The sequence below is a fragment of the Canis lupus genome, chromosome 37 (assembly GCF_048164855.1).
Source record: "Canis lupus baileyi chromosome 37, mCanLup2.hap1, whole genome shotgun sequence".
Classification (NCBI taxonomy): Eukaryota; Metazoa; Chordata; class Mammalia; order Carnivora; family Canidae; genus Canis; species Canis lupus.
The window spans coordinates 22,226,330-22,239,989 of NC_132874.1; the positions used below are offsets into that span (position 1 = coordinate 22,226,330).

The 13,660-nt window shown below is 37.7% G+C and overlaps 1 protein-coding gene across 16 annotated transcripts in view; it reads right to left on the reverse strand.

Moving 5' to 3' along the window:
- Nucleotides 1-3,217: 3,217 nt before the first annotated feature.
- The window catches only part of PRP4K (pre-mRNA processing factor kinase PRP4K), a 40,500-nt gene continuing 30,057 nt past the window's right edge, over nucleotides 3,218-13,660 (reverse strand). Inside the window, exons 14-21 of one of the 16 annotated variants that reach the window (XR_012025613.1) lie at nucleotides 11,137-11,251; nucleotides 10,400-10,551; nucleotides 8,956-9,042; nucleotides 6,574-7,868; nucleotides 5,968-6,053; nucleotides 5,638-5,710; nucleotides 5,137-5,182; nucleotides 3,218-3,395 (exon numbers count right to left, since the gene is read on the reverse strand). Coding sequence is in view for 2 of the 16 variants with exons in the window: in XM_072814251.1 (XP_072670352.1) it covers nucleotides 7,665-7,868; nucleotides 8,956-9,042; nucleotides 10,400-10,551; nucleotides 11,137-11,251 (558 nt within the window). In the remaining 14 variants the exon portion in view is untranslated. Of the gene's footprint in view, nucleotides 6,054-6,368; nucleotides 7,869-8,955; nucleotides 9,976-10,399; nucleotides 10,552-10,881; nucleotides 11,044-11,136; nucleotides 11,252-11,959; nucleotides 12,084-13,660 lie in introns of those variants that run through there. The other 15 variants (XR_012025618.1, XR_012025608.1, XR_012025611.1 and 12 more) reach the window with 15 other exon arrangements.

Below are 13,660 nucleotides of genomic sequence, written 5' to 3' on the forward strand. Positions count from 1 at the left end.
GGTTAGTTCATATGCAAACAGCTAAGGCCTCTTTTTCTAACTTTCTTTTCTTTTTCTCTTTCTTTTTTGTATATATATATTTTTAATTGAAGTTCGATTTGCACCAAGGCTTCTTGACTCATTAAAAAGAACTGTGTGTGTGGAAGGGAGAGCGTGTGAAACAAGTGAAACAAACCAGTTGAGTCGGGGCTCTGGTGCAGGCCCGCGTGCACAGAATCTGAGAGTGGGGTTCAGGGACCCGCATGATAAACCTCCTGCGTGATTTTAATGCAGGGGGTTCTTGGATCACATTTTGAAAGATATTGTAAAGGGCAAACTTGATGTAAAATGCATAGCTCAGTTTGGATGTTTGGGGGCGAGGGGATAGTATGTTTTGGTTTTTAGTGGATGATTGGTGAATTCAATTCAAACATTAAAAAAAAAAAAAGACGAAAACTTCAAGCACTGCCCAAAGGAAAATGAGAAGTAAAAGGCTATCCCCACTCCCAGCCACCTGCCAAGGCATGGTCAGTATTACACTTCGTGGATCATCCTCCCGCCACCCCTCCCTCCCCCCCCCGCCCGCCCCATCCCAGCAAGATGAAATATTCCAGATAGGGACAGGGCAGATGAATTAAAGGATGATTCAAGTCCATGTTGAAGAGAGCAACTGCAGCTTCAGTTTCTTCTATTTTTAGTAAAAAAATAAGGCTCAAAGAGTTCTTAGAAGCAGAGGATAGAATGCTTAGTTTTTAGGTTAATTTCAAAGGATTTTCTGGAACCATACCAACACAATAGAAAATAAGTGTAACTGTTCAGGACCTTATAGGACAGGATTTTACCTCCACCCCACAGCTGGTGTCACCATCCACAGAAACAGAGAATGGGTCACAGAACAGATGGTCTCGCCACTGGTCTTCCCCACCAGCCACCCTTCCTCCCCTCAAAGTTCTCATGGAGTCTTGAGCCTCATTCGGCAGCCCTCATCCCCCTTCTCGTTTCTACCTTCTTTACCTGCTTGGATTTTACCTACTCACCGTTAGGGTTGTAATGATGTAATTTCCACCTGTGAAAACATCAGGAAAGGGGACATGCCTGTTCCACTGTACGTACCCCCAACAATCATCGCCTGGCGTTGGAGGCGCCCTTCAAAGTACTTGATTAAGGAAGGGGCTTGGCCCGGCCTGGAGGACAGTTGGGGGACACGGCAGCTACGAGCACTGGCCGCACAGCCAGATGGAGTTTGAACCCAGGCTCTGTCACTTGACAGCTCCGCACTCAGGCAGGCCCCTTAAGCTCAGTTCTTCACTTTCCTAATGGGTAAGGTGAGTAGAGCATCTTTTATCTCACAGAATCATATGAGGATCAAGTGGCTGGCAAGTTAAAAAACTGATGAGGGAAACTAGGAGTGACACAGAAAGGCCACACTGAATGGAAGGAGCTGCCTCGGCACTGGAGTTAACAACTCAGATGATGAAGGTCCTGCTTCTCGCGAGGCCAGTGCCAGGCATCCGGTACATGGTAGGGGGTAGTGAAGACACAATCCCGTTTTCAAGAAGACCCAGAGTGGGAGTGGACGTGGGAGACGGCAAACAGGAGCTGGGAAGTATTTTAGAGGTAGAGGTAATAAAGGATCAGCAGTTATGAGAAACGGATCCTTGGTACTCAAGGATTGAGGGGTGGGAGGAGATGGATTCTAGGCTTTGAGGTCTGAGAGGTAGGTAGGCCAAATTCTAACTGGAAGCATAACCAGGCTACTTTATTTAGGATGCCATTAGACCCAAGAAAAAGGAGCTACTGAAAACACCTATCAGAGTTTTCAATTAGTCCCAATTGTTTTAAATGTAACTATGCAAAATACGCATTAGCAGCAATGCTGACTTCAATAATGAGGCAAAGGCACTCATTTTAACATGATCATTAGGAAAAATAGTTGAAATTTTTTGTCTGAGCCCCTAAAATGAGGACAGAAGAGGCACATACATCGCAAGTAGATGTAGCCATCTTAAGTTCATCTTGTGAAATGATGGGAGTAAAATAGGCAATATTTGGCTAAGAGAAAAACTGACCATTGGGCGAGTGGGAGCAAACTCGAAAGACTTGGCTGTTTTTCAAACCCGTTCGAAGCCAACTTCCACCACTATCCTTGAAGAAACACTTGGTAGCTTCTAGCACACACACAAGCTGAAGTAATTCTATTTAGGCAATTCGAGTTGAATTTGGCTTCCTGGCTTGCTCATAAACTCCCCATGTTTTGGCTCTCCTGTATGGGCGCTTTTTCTTAGCTCTTTTTTGGATCTTAACCGTGGCAGATTCTTACTCATCAGTGAAAAAACATGTAAGAAAGTTCTCTTGAAAGCGTGCCATACCCCCTCCCAAGCCCAATGCACCCGGCATACTACTTTCCCTAATAAAACACAGGAGCTTGTGACCCTAGTCAGTTGCTTTAGACAGAGGAATACGTAGTTCTCAAACCTCCGCTGGCCCACGTAGAAAACTGCAGCCGGGGCCTTGGCAAGGCGGCTGGCCAGAGCCACTGCCATTATGGCCCATTTCTTACAAAAACCAGGGCTCGACCACGAGGTGGAGAAGGTAGCATCTGCTAGGTCAGGTGTGCCCCACGTAGCCAGACACTCTGGCCCTGCATCCTCCAGTCCCGCTTTGTGTGTTAAAAGATTCATTCAATCTCCTGGCCCTTCTTAATGCTTTACATTTTAAGCTGAGGACATTTCCTTAAAAGGAAATGAGGAGTGGAGAGACGAAGGATACAGTCCAGTATTTGTCAGGCTTCCCCATCTGCAGTGGACCAACTGGTTTACATCATTACAGCAAAGGGAGTCATCTCATTATTTATGTTTCTATTAGCATAATCAAATCAGAAATATATGTAACAAGAACACAAATACCATACCCTTTGGTGTGTTCTGCATGGAGTTGCTGGGAAGTATTTTGGGGTCTGTAAGGAAGATCATACCAAGTCGGCCGTTTCCTCTACAACTTTCCCCTTCACGGGTACTCACAATGCACATCAGGTATCTTCTGAGGAACTTTTAACACAAATATCTAAACTTTAACCTGGCAGCTGGCAGTCCTATTTGGGCACAAAATACCTTTCAAAGCACATCTATGAACACCAGTGAAATAGCATCTAAGAAACTTTAGGTAGGAAATGATGTTTTTAACTTAAAACTAAACATAAAATACCAAACTACAACGAAGGAAGAATCAGGAGACAGTATGGTAACAAGAGACATATTTTATTAGTTTTCCCAATAATTGGAAAACATTGCTGCTAAAATTTAAGTTACAATTCAAATGATACCATGATTAACTGGGATACACATTGAGTATTTTCAGAGACCAGCTTCCATATCTTGATCACTAAATGGAAAGATTCTTCAGAACAGTCCCTTACCCTACATACAGAAGGAGAAAAAAAAATTAAAGATGCCATGATGATATCTATCAAACTGGAAAACATTTTAAAAGTCAATTTAGCATACATTATTGACATGTAAAAAAAACACAAACAAATTTGTACCGAACATTTCCATAAGGAAGAAATGCCATCTAAAAGGATGATAAAACTCATGTTGAATACAAACTTGAACTAGGATACTACTACAAGAAACACTTTATGAAGCCCAGTTTCTAATCAGGTCATCATAACTAATGAAAGGAAATTATTCGAGTTTCTACTTTTTTCCTATCTCCAACATTTAAAAGGGCATTCTTTAACTACTTCTGTGATTCCGGTTTCATTTCAGAGATTCTATTTCTACCTAGCCAGCTAGCGTTACGAAATGATAAAGAACACAGAAGGAATGCAAATATGAAACAGATCTGAGAACATTACATTTCTTTGCCTCTATCACATACCATGAAACATACACATTTTTTGTATTGTAGAAATGTCCTGAGTATTTGTTTTGGAGAAAAAAGGTAATTATTATAATGGCAAATAAATTACAATACCTTAAAAAACAATTATTTTGAAAGTAGTAGAATGGAATGAGTTATACATTGGGGAATAAACAGGATGCTATTAATAAGGACTTAAGGGTGAATATAAATACTGGGAAGGTCTTTAAAATTTATGACAAGATGCTTCCCCCTTCCTTCAAATCTTTGATACCTCATTCAACCTGATTTCTGATACCTTCAAGTATAAGGTCCATCTAGAGAATGGGGTCTACAGTGTATCTGCTTTCCGGATCTCACCCCCCAGCTACAGAAAGAACTATGACGTTTTTGAGGATTATGTCCTAAGATTTAGGAACCCCGACGTCTGACAATCACATGGTATTTTTGCTCAGATGTGTATTAAACAAATGCTTTATCTGAGATTAACTTGTTTGAAAACTATACAGCTACTCTGAAATACGAATGCAGGATAAAGATAATTCACTAAATTAGAACCATCATCTAACAGAGGTCTTACGAAGTTCCAAATTTCTGCCTCAGAAAATTACTAATTCTAATAAAATCACGTATATGTATGTAAAGAATGTTTACAGGGTTCCCTTCAAGTAGACAAATCTAGGAATGCTAAATTTGGGAACAAAGATCTACTCTCACTTATAAAGAAAAACTGACAGTGGTTCTAAATATTTTGTCTATCTTAAGACCATGACTGGACCACTTGTAAAAAAGTTATTAAAAGGGAAAGTTGGGGAATAGAGTATTAAAGGAGTTGGGTAACACTGTTCTTAAAATTCCACTTTCTATTCTTTTGCATCTGCAAAGGAGGTAAGATACCTAAAGACTACTTTTTGATGTATGTGATCTTGGTGGTTTTTCTCACAACCCCTAGGAACCAATTTTGATGGCCATGTGTTCTGTGGAATCTCACCATTCAAGAGTCTTTCATAGTATCACTAAATCTGACCACAGTGTTTATTTGGGGGGGGGGCGGGGGGGTGGGTGGGTATGGAGAGGAGAGAGTGGGGAGCAGGGAGAGGAAGGAAGCATGATAAAACAAGCACTTTACAGATGAACACCACAACAGCACTACTACTCTAAGTGCCAAACATTAACGAAACCCAAATCATAATGCTGAAAACTAAAAAAATTAGACAAAAATTAAATGGAGGATTCTTTTTTTTTCTTTCTCTTTTTTTTTTTTTTTTAATTTTAAATCTTTTATAGGACAGAAACCTTAGCTCATGTCTTCTGGCTGTCATCATCTTCCACTGAACTGCACCTAAAACACAAAGAACAAGTAACAAGCAACTTTGTTTTTTAAAGAATAGGTTAATAGTTTTGAAGGCATAAGATGAACTGTTTCTAGTGGAAGTTAACTTATTAAATAATTACATAAAACGAAGCCATGAAAATCACCAGAAGCATCAAAATGTTAACTATTTTGAGTGCAAATAACTACAAAAGACTCGAATATGCAGCATATTATCACCAAAATAAAGTAAGTCATGGTGGGAAAATCACTACCCATTTTATTTTGTTAAGGTAGACAAGCTGCACCTGTGATGCCTTATTTAAAAGGCATCACTCTACCTGAAGATGGAAACCACCTTTAATTTATTTTAGTAAGTCTAAACCATGAAGAGACGGGGTGTAGATTCAAAGTTGGCTTATTATATCATCTATCACCTTCCTGGCTGTAGTTCATTTCATGTCTTTAAATGGAGCAAAACCCACCAGAAGAATGCTGCTATTCTGATTTTCCATTCTTGAATGCACCAAAATGTGCATGCTTGTTGTAATTAGGTGCCTGGGTGAATAAAAAAATCCCATTTACAATTTAAAAATATTATTTAAACCCCTAAAATCTGGTTATTTTCCACAATGCTCAGGAAGACAAGCATTATATTTTACCACCCAAACAGAAAAGATGTACATACATTTCTGAAAAGTCTCTCCTACCATGTTAAAAATATGAATTCCTTTGTGTTGCAAACCCAAGCTGATTTACATGATTTGTTTTAAATTGTTGCTAAATGTTTATCTACACATGCTGTCAGAAATAACCTTGTTAAGAAGGTGAAGCTGGTGTCTCAGCAAATCAGACCCCTTGGAGAAGGCGGTGAGTGGCCTGTGCCCCGTTTTCCTTTTCTCTTTCCGCACCATCAAAAGGAAAAGTGAGAAAATAGCAGAAACATTAGTTAAATCCTGAATTACACCCCGTAACCTACAGGAATTATCTCACTACACTGAAAACTGACAATACTTGTAGGATTTTTTTTTTTTTGACGAAATAACTTAGAATCCTGATTATTACTAAAACGATTAACTTGTGGCTAGGCTTAATCTTTAACAAATAATTCTTTTAAAGACTTAAAGGAAGAAACGAAAGGTTGCTTTTTAACTATTTATGGTTTACCTGACTTACCAGCACTGAAGACAAAAACTTTTAAAAATGGCTACAAATGCCTTGTTCACAAAAGACTTTATTATCTAGTGATGCATACTGAGAACATACAGAAATCTGCATGGTCCACTTCACATGCAGGAGAACAATCTTCACTTTACAATAAGTGAGTGTCAACTGTTTTATGCAATAGACAACACTTTAAAGTCACATTCTTAAAGAAAAGCTTCATTTACAAAAGAAATAAAAGGTAAAGAAGCAATTACCGCTTTTAAAAAGCAGCTGCTTTGTTCAAGAGTGGAAGGTTTATGCCTGTATTGAAAGACAACATGATCACAAATAATGAAAACAATGAACAAATGAAAAACACTTTTACCATAAAGCAGTACACTTTCAAAATGACATACAAATAGTTAAAAATTTCATTATGTTGTCTAACTTTTAAATATGAGGACTTTCAGAATTAGGCCTCAACATGTGTAATTAGTAAAGGAAAACTATGCCTTGTTTCTACGTCACTACGAACTGTATTTAACAAAATGTATATAAAGTCTATAGCAAGTTGATTTAAAAAATTAAAGTTAATAAGAAACAGTACACTGAAGGCGCTCTATCCATCAAGCGCATACTCTTCCAATTTTAAATGTGATGAACAGAACAGAAACTGTAACTATGCCACAGTTGCAATGCCAAAAAATAAAAAAGATCAGTTATCACACATGCAGGGAATTCCGCCACAAAGCTAATATCCCTCATTTGTCAACTGTTCCAATAAAATAACATCTTAAAACACCAGTGATGTTGATGGTTTAGCTTACCTTCAGTGTACTGAATGTTGTACACAACCTGCTTTAAAAGAGGAGACCATCCCTGCAGGCAGGCTCAAGAAGGAACAGACCCCTTTCGGCACTGACTACACCAAGGGCATGCTGCTGTGGCCTGCACACACACACCTAGGAAAACGTGAATATAAACAGCATTTATGCTGGCCATTTTATCTGAAGACCAATATGAAGCCAAGTTTGCTAAAAATAAATCAACCACCCAGTATTACTACTCATTTTATAACAGATGCTTTTTGTCTTTTATGTGAACTGCAACCATATACATTAGCACTGTAATTTTGTGCAGTCTTGGCAATTAAAACAGTTCTACAGTGAAATTTCACATAAGACACAAAACAGATTAACTAACATTTCTAAAAGAAATATCACCCTTGGTGTTAATTCAAATATATCATGCTTCCTCAAATTTGCTGGAGAAATATTTATAAGTTTATATACATTAATAAACTGCTGTGAAATTTCTTCAGTCTTTGTATTTAATTACTCAAACCCTTGGAGCTTCTTCATCTCGTTTAAATTTTTTCCTGGATGAAGGCATGCTGTAGGGCCTGGTTGATGCTAATTCGTTTAGCTGGGTCCAACATTAGGATCTGGTCCAACAAGTCCTTTAGCTGGTGTACTTTTTTACGCTGGTCTTCAGGAAGTCGCTGGCACCCAATCAAGTCAGCCAATAGGTCCTTGGTTGGATTAATGGTGCTCATGACAGTAACTTTCTCCTAAAAATAATTTTTAAAAATGTGTATGTCTACATGAGTTACTAAGTATATGTACCTTAAACCAGACTGCTTGGTCTATCAGAACTTTTAATACATTGCTATATATAAATATATCATCATCTACTCATTTAAAACTTCCCCATGGCTTCCTCTATTCTCTACATCTTTTTAAGAAGCAACCAAAAAACCTGAATGAAATGGAAAAAAAAAAAAAAAAAAAAACACAAAACCCCAAAGTAGCTATGATAGTTTAAAAAAAACATACTGTTAATTTGGTAAAAAGATCAAAATGCTAACAGAAAGGAAGTCTATGAAAATCGACACACAGTTAAGTAATTAATAATAATTAACAGCAAACACTTGTTATTTGAACTGTCCTTTCCCTACCCTAAAGTGGTAACAGGAGGACACGGAAATGTTACGTGCTCTGACAAAGTTAGGAATAGACAATATAATAGGGACAAAAACAGAAAAGCCCTTACTTCAACCTGTAGGTTTTGCAAAGCCTCATACAGAATGTGTATTTCCCCTGAGGCTTGAAGCTGGATCAACTTTTTTTAGGGGATGAGGAAGTACAGGTGGCAAATAAGGTCAGGATGGTCTGTAAGCAGAGAGGTCTGACACAGCATGCCCTTCAGCTAACTGCCAGATGTGGAATGGTGGGGTTTACAGAGCACCTACCACGAGGGGTTGCAAACTGCTGAAGATGGCAGAGTTCCATCAGAGAGGAACCCAATGAAGAGATTTTAAGCAGGGAGAATAACACGATCAGATTTGTTTTTAAAAAGTTCACTCTGGCAAGCAGTACAGAAGCTGGATGGGAGGCCAGAGAAAGAATGATCCAAAGAACAGAGGAAGAGAGTCTAAATAGGACCTATAATAAAAATAGACTCATTATCCTAGACAAACATTTTTAAATCCCTTCCTCTTTCTCATAGCCTGATTGTGTTTGATTCAGGAATTGGCCAACAGCAAAAGGAATTATTTTTAGTGTTTTAAATGTTCACAGCTCCTAGTACCACCCAGTATTTAGTTCATTCACAAATAAGACAATCATTTCACGTAAGGACAGTTAAAAGAGACTTACCCTCTCTGTTACTTTATCAACTTCTATATACATGAAGTTGAGATTTTGATCAAAATGTTGGTCTTTGAATACGCCTTTCCGAATCATCTGGCAATAAAGCAAAACAAAACTTGGGTCTTGAACTATTATGAAATAGTCTGGCCTACCAACAATTTAACACATAACCAGTCACAATTAAGACTTATTTTGTCTCTCTGGGTTTGTCTTCTCATTTAGGAATCTTTTAGATTCCTTGCTCTAGAGAGTTTAACATCTTTGAAAAGGCTAATATAAATGCTGTGCCTAGAACTACTTAATAACTTGAAATTGTATTTTCCAAGGCAGTGACTTAAACCAACTATACCATCACATTGTGCTTTCACTATTCAAAACTGAGGCTTAAGCAAAGACAAAATCATTTGCTCTCAGATAGGAAAAATATAACACATTAGGGGCCTTTTCTCTTGGCAGTTTAAGAAACCCAGTGACATTTTAAAAATTAAGTTCCAACAGCCCTGAAATGATACAGGTCAGACCTCATTAAAACAAATACCAACGTTAACTAATTTCTGTGTAAATTATTCTAAACAAGTGCAACATGATTGAATTTGGACAGTACCTAAAAAACATAATGGCTTCTGACCTACTTTGGGAAAAATCTGTAAACTCCCAGAAATTCAGCAAATTAAGCTGAAGTCATCGGAAATCTAACATATAGCCCTCAGACAAGTTAATAAGTGCCTAAAATTTCTGCTTCATTTCTGAAACTAATTATTGCAGCTGAAGCATTAAGGGCAAGTTTTATGTTAGAAGGACGTCAATTTCAAGTGAGTTTTTCTTGGTACCTTCCTTTCCCAAATAACTTCCAATCTTTAATAAGCTGATTGCCATCAAGTTCCTTTTCCAATATTCACCCGTCATTCTCTGGCAACTGAGCCCTTCTTCACATCTGAACTAACCTGACCTGCATCTTTTTTCATTCCACCTCTCAAGCATGTTTGGTGCTGTTACCAATAACGGTGTGCTCCCAAGGCTGCTTCTCTGCCCATCATTAAAGGATAATAAATGGAACAAGGGAAGAACAAAGATATGAAACAGTCATATATACATGTATGGTTGCTTAACAAATGTATGCTCATCAATCTCTCTTCCTCAATTCCAATTCTATTCTGTAGGCCCCTACTCTTCTGCTTAAAAGAGTAAAGAAAAGCAAAGAGAGATGTTAGAGGGGAACAGGAAAATGGAGCTCTCTTATTCACTTCTGATAGCTCTTCGCTGACTAGAACCACTACCTTTAGTAGCAGAAATGAAAAAGAGCTAAGGAATCACAGTAGCCATATAGCTGCCTTTCTGAAATGGTTTTATAGCCACTAGTGAGTGATGAGTGCAGTAATGCATTGGTCTACAGTAAACTATTGCTAAGACGTTAAAAAAATAATAATAAAAACTCACATTAATGCCCTACCTTATTTGGCATCTTTCCTTTGAGGTCCATGGCGAGCTTCAACATATGGTTATTGGTTTTGCCAGGAAATAAAATTTTTCCAGTGTAGAGCTCATATAAGGTACAACCTACAGACCACATATCTATACCATAGTCATAGCTTTTACCTATAACTGAAAACAAAACAGAAGTTTTAATACATGATGATAGTAACAATCCACTATTTACTTTCATTAATAGGGGATTAATTTAGCTTGGCTTACATAACTGCAATCTTAATACCTCACTTTGGCATTAGCTTCATGTTTTTTTTTCCCCCACTAATTCTTAACTTAAAATCTTAAAAAATGAGGGAATGCAGAAGGAATTGAAAGGGGGGCAGGGGGCAGAGGAAGTGTGTATTTCTTTTATTTCACCTTTGGTGGAGGTGCTAACCAGCCTCAACCAAGGCACAGGAAGAGCAAAAAAAGGTCCCATACAATCCATAAATTTGATAATCAGACCTTGAGTAATCAAGAGCAGTCTTCTAAAGCCGAAGATTTTCCACAACTGTTTTGCTACTCTTGCCAGACATGATCAAGACTCCTGTCACAACTACCACCATTCCACCTGAGGAGGATGAACTTGCTACGGTTCCCTTCCTCATCAATGACCTCGTGCAGCTGCTGAAGTGCGATGGAAAACAGTACTTAGACATTAAATATGCTGTTTCCACTGCATATGATGGCCCAGGTCAAAGAACATTTGAAGAAACTTACTGATTTCAGGAGCACGATAAAATCTACTGACAAGATAAGGTGTTATGTCATTATCCGCAACATGTGAAGCCGACCCAAAATCGCAGAGCTTTAAAATAGTTTTTGATTCATTAACCTGCAAAACAGTTTATCATGGAAGTTTAATTCATGTCCAAAATAATTATGACAAGTAATCAGATAAAAATAACTGGCTTTGAGAAGTTACTTCCAATACTGAAAACAAAGTTACCCATTTTAAAATTCCTTTTCTAATTATGTAATAAGTCAATTTCCTAATTATAAAAAAATTAAAAGCTATTAAATATTTGATTACTATGAGTAAAAAAAAACTTTTTTCAGTGAAGAAATACGGGCTAATACCAAGGACATTTAATTTTAACCAATGCTACTTAGAAAAGGGAGGGGTATAGTAAGAGAAAAATCTCATTGAAGCAAAGCATCTTCTAAAAATCCCCAGAATACCTGAATCAAGTCGAGTTACTATTTAAAGGAACATGAAGACAATTCATTAATAAGGATCAGATTTAGGTTAACTTTCAAGTGACTGTAGTTAACTTTCAGTTGCCAGAAAATTATGACAGCAATGAAAGCAGAGGATGATTCAGATTAAATCTGGACAAAAACAGAATAAGAACATTCTTCATCCGAAGCGGCTAGACCATCCCATATTTAGCAATCACTTCAAGTCTAAAAAGTATCAAATCCCTTAAATATAAAGAAGGTATTAGTTAAGAAAATGTTAAATATATTTGGCACAACTGATAAACACGAACTCTATATTAGTTATTTGTTTCTTTTTTCCTTTGTAAATACTTCAACATACACAGTAACAGTGACATCTGCTGAGAAAGGCTGGAGTTGCTCCCATGGCTGCTGCCACTCATGAGTCAGAAGCATGTTCAGGTCTAACAAGTGAAGATAATTCATATTCCAGAGTCCCTTCCCCCCTTCAAAAGAGACACACACAAATTCCGAGTTGGGACTTGAACTTGGCCTACAGTTCCCACCCCAAAGAAACATAACACTTTAAATAAACTAGGCACTTTCTATTGGGACACCAGAACACTTGGTCAGTGTTACAGATTGGCCCATTAAAGAGGATATCCACAGAATTAAGCTAGTAACGGAAATGATTATTTTTCACGGACAATTTTTAAATGAGAAATTATCAGTTGAACTCCTGGGCTGGCTAAGACGCCTTAAATAATCACAGGATACCCACACTTATCTGCACTCTCCAGTTTGGCTACACAACCTCCATGAGAAACATGGAACTCCTACCACACTGATGGCTGAAATGCTGGGCTAAAGGGTTTGGATTTTCATTCATAAACTCCCTCTGGTTTCTGATGTCTACCTCCTCGTTCTCAGGAAGGAGAGAAACCTGTAATGTCTGAAGTCCATGTGTAAACTACCAGAGTAGCATTAACTCAAAGAAAATGAAGTTTTAAAAACAAGAGCTCCTAAGATACTGGCAAATGTCTTAACTTCTATGGTGGTTACACAGATGTTCACTGCATAATTACCTTTAAATTTTACATATTTTATACAGTCTTCGGTACAGATGGTGTATTTCACAATTTAAAAGAAACAAATGGAGATAAACATTAACTTTGAAGTTGACTAGACAGGTCTATAATTCACTTATTTCACTGTAATTACTTAGCTTCTCTAATCCCAGGTCATATTAGATGTGTAACACATTGTAAAGTCAAACAAAATCTATTACGATGAAGGTCTCATTATTAATGCGGTAGTCTGGAAAGAAATATTTTAAGATACTAAAAAAGAAGAAAGCTCTGAACTAACAGCAAAGTTATTGATGAGGAGTCCTTAACAAACTTTAATGGGATCATAATCTTTTAAAAGCATAGAATGTTATCAGCAGACAAGCTAGGAATTCACCAAGTTGTGAACACATCCCCAACGTTGAATACTTCAGTATGGGGTGAAGAAATGGGGCCAGGGAAGGAAGTAGTACGTGTACACTCACCGCTCCCTAATGGGAATGTATTACTTCTAAATTAAAACAAAAACAAAAACAAAAACAAAACAAAAAAACCACACAAACCCTGTGAAAGCTGTGTATTACCACACCAGAAGTCTCTACTAGGGAGGTAAGATTATGAAAAGGGATGCCTTTCAACCTTAATCACAACCGAGCTCTGCTGTGTTTGGGCTCCTCCTGGGCACCTATAAAACACTACTCCATGTATCTACTTAAGAAATAATTCATTTAAATGTCTCTAACCCTGTTAGACCACAAACTAGAGAACAAAGAGCCATGAACAGTCCTATTTCAAAATGCATTTATTCTACTTAGATACCAGAGGAAGCCCATCATTATTATACTAAGGCACTCTTGGGAATTGTGTGTACTCTAAATCTACCAATTCAAAGGAAAAATTGGGACAACAGCCTATTTCCTCTTTCTTTATACTTAACTATTTAACACTTCATGGACCAATTTCCGAAAAAGTAAACACTGGTTAAGTCCTTTCTAATGGGTAACTAATATGCTGAG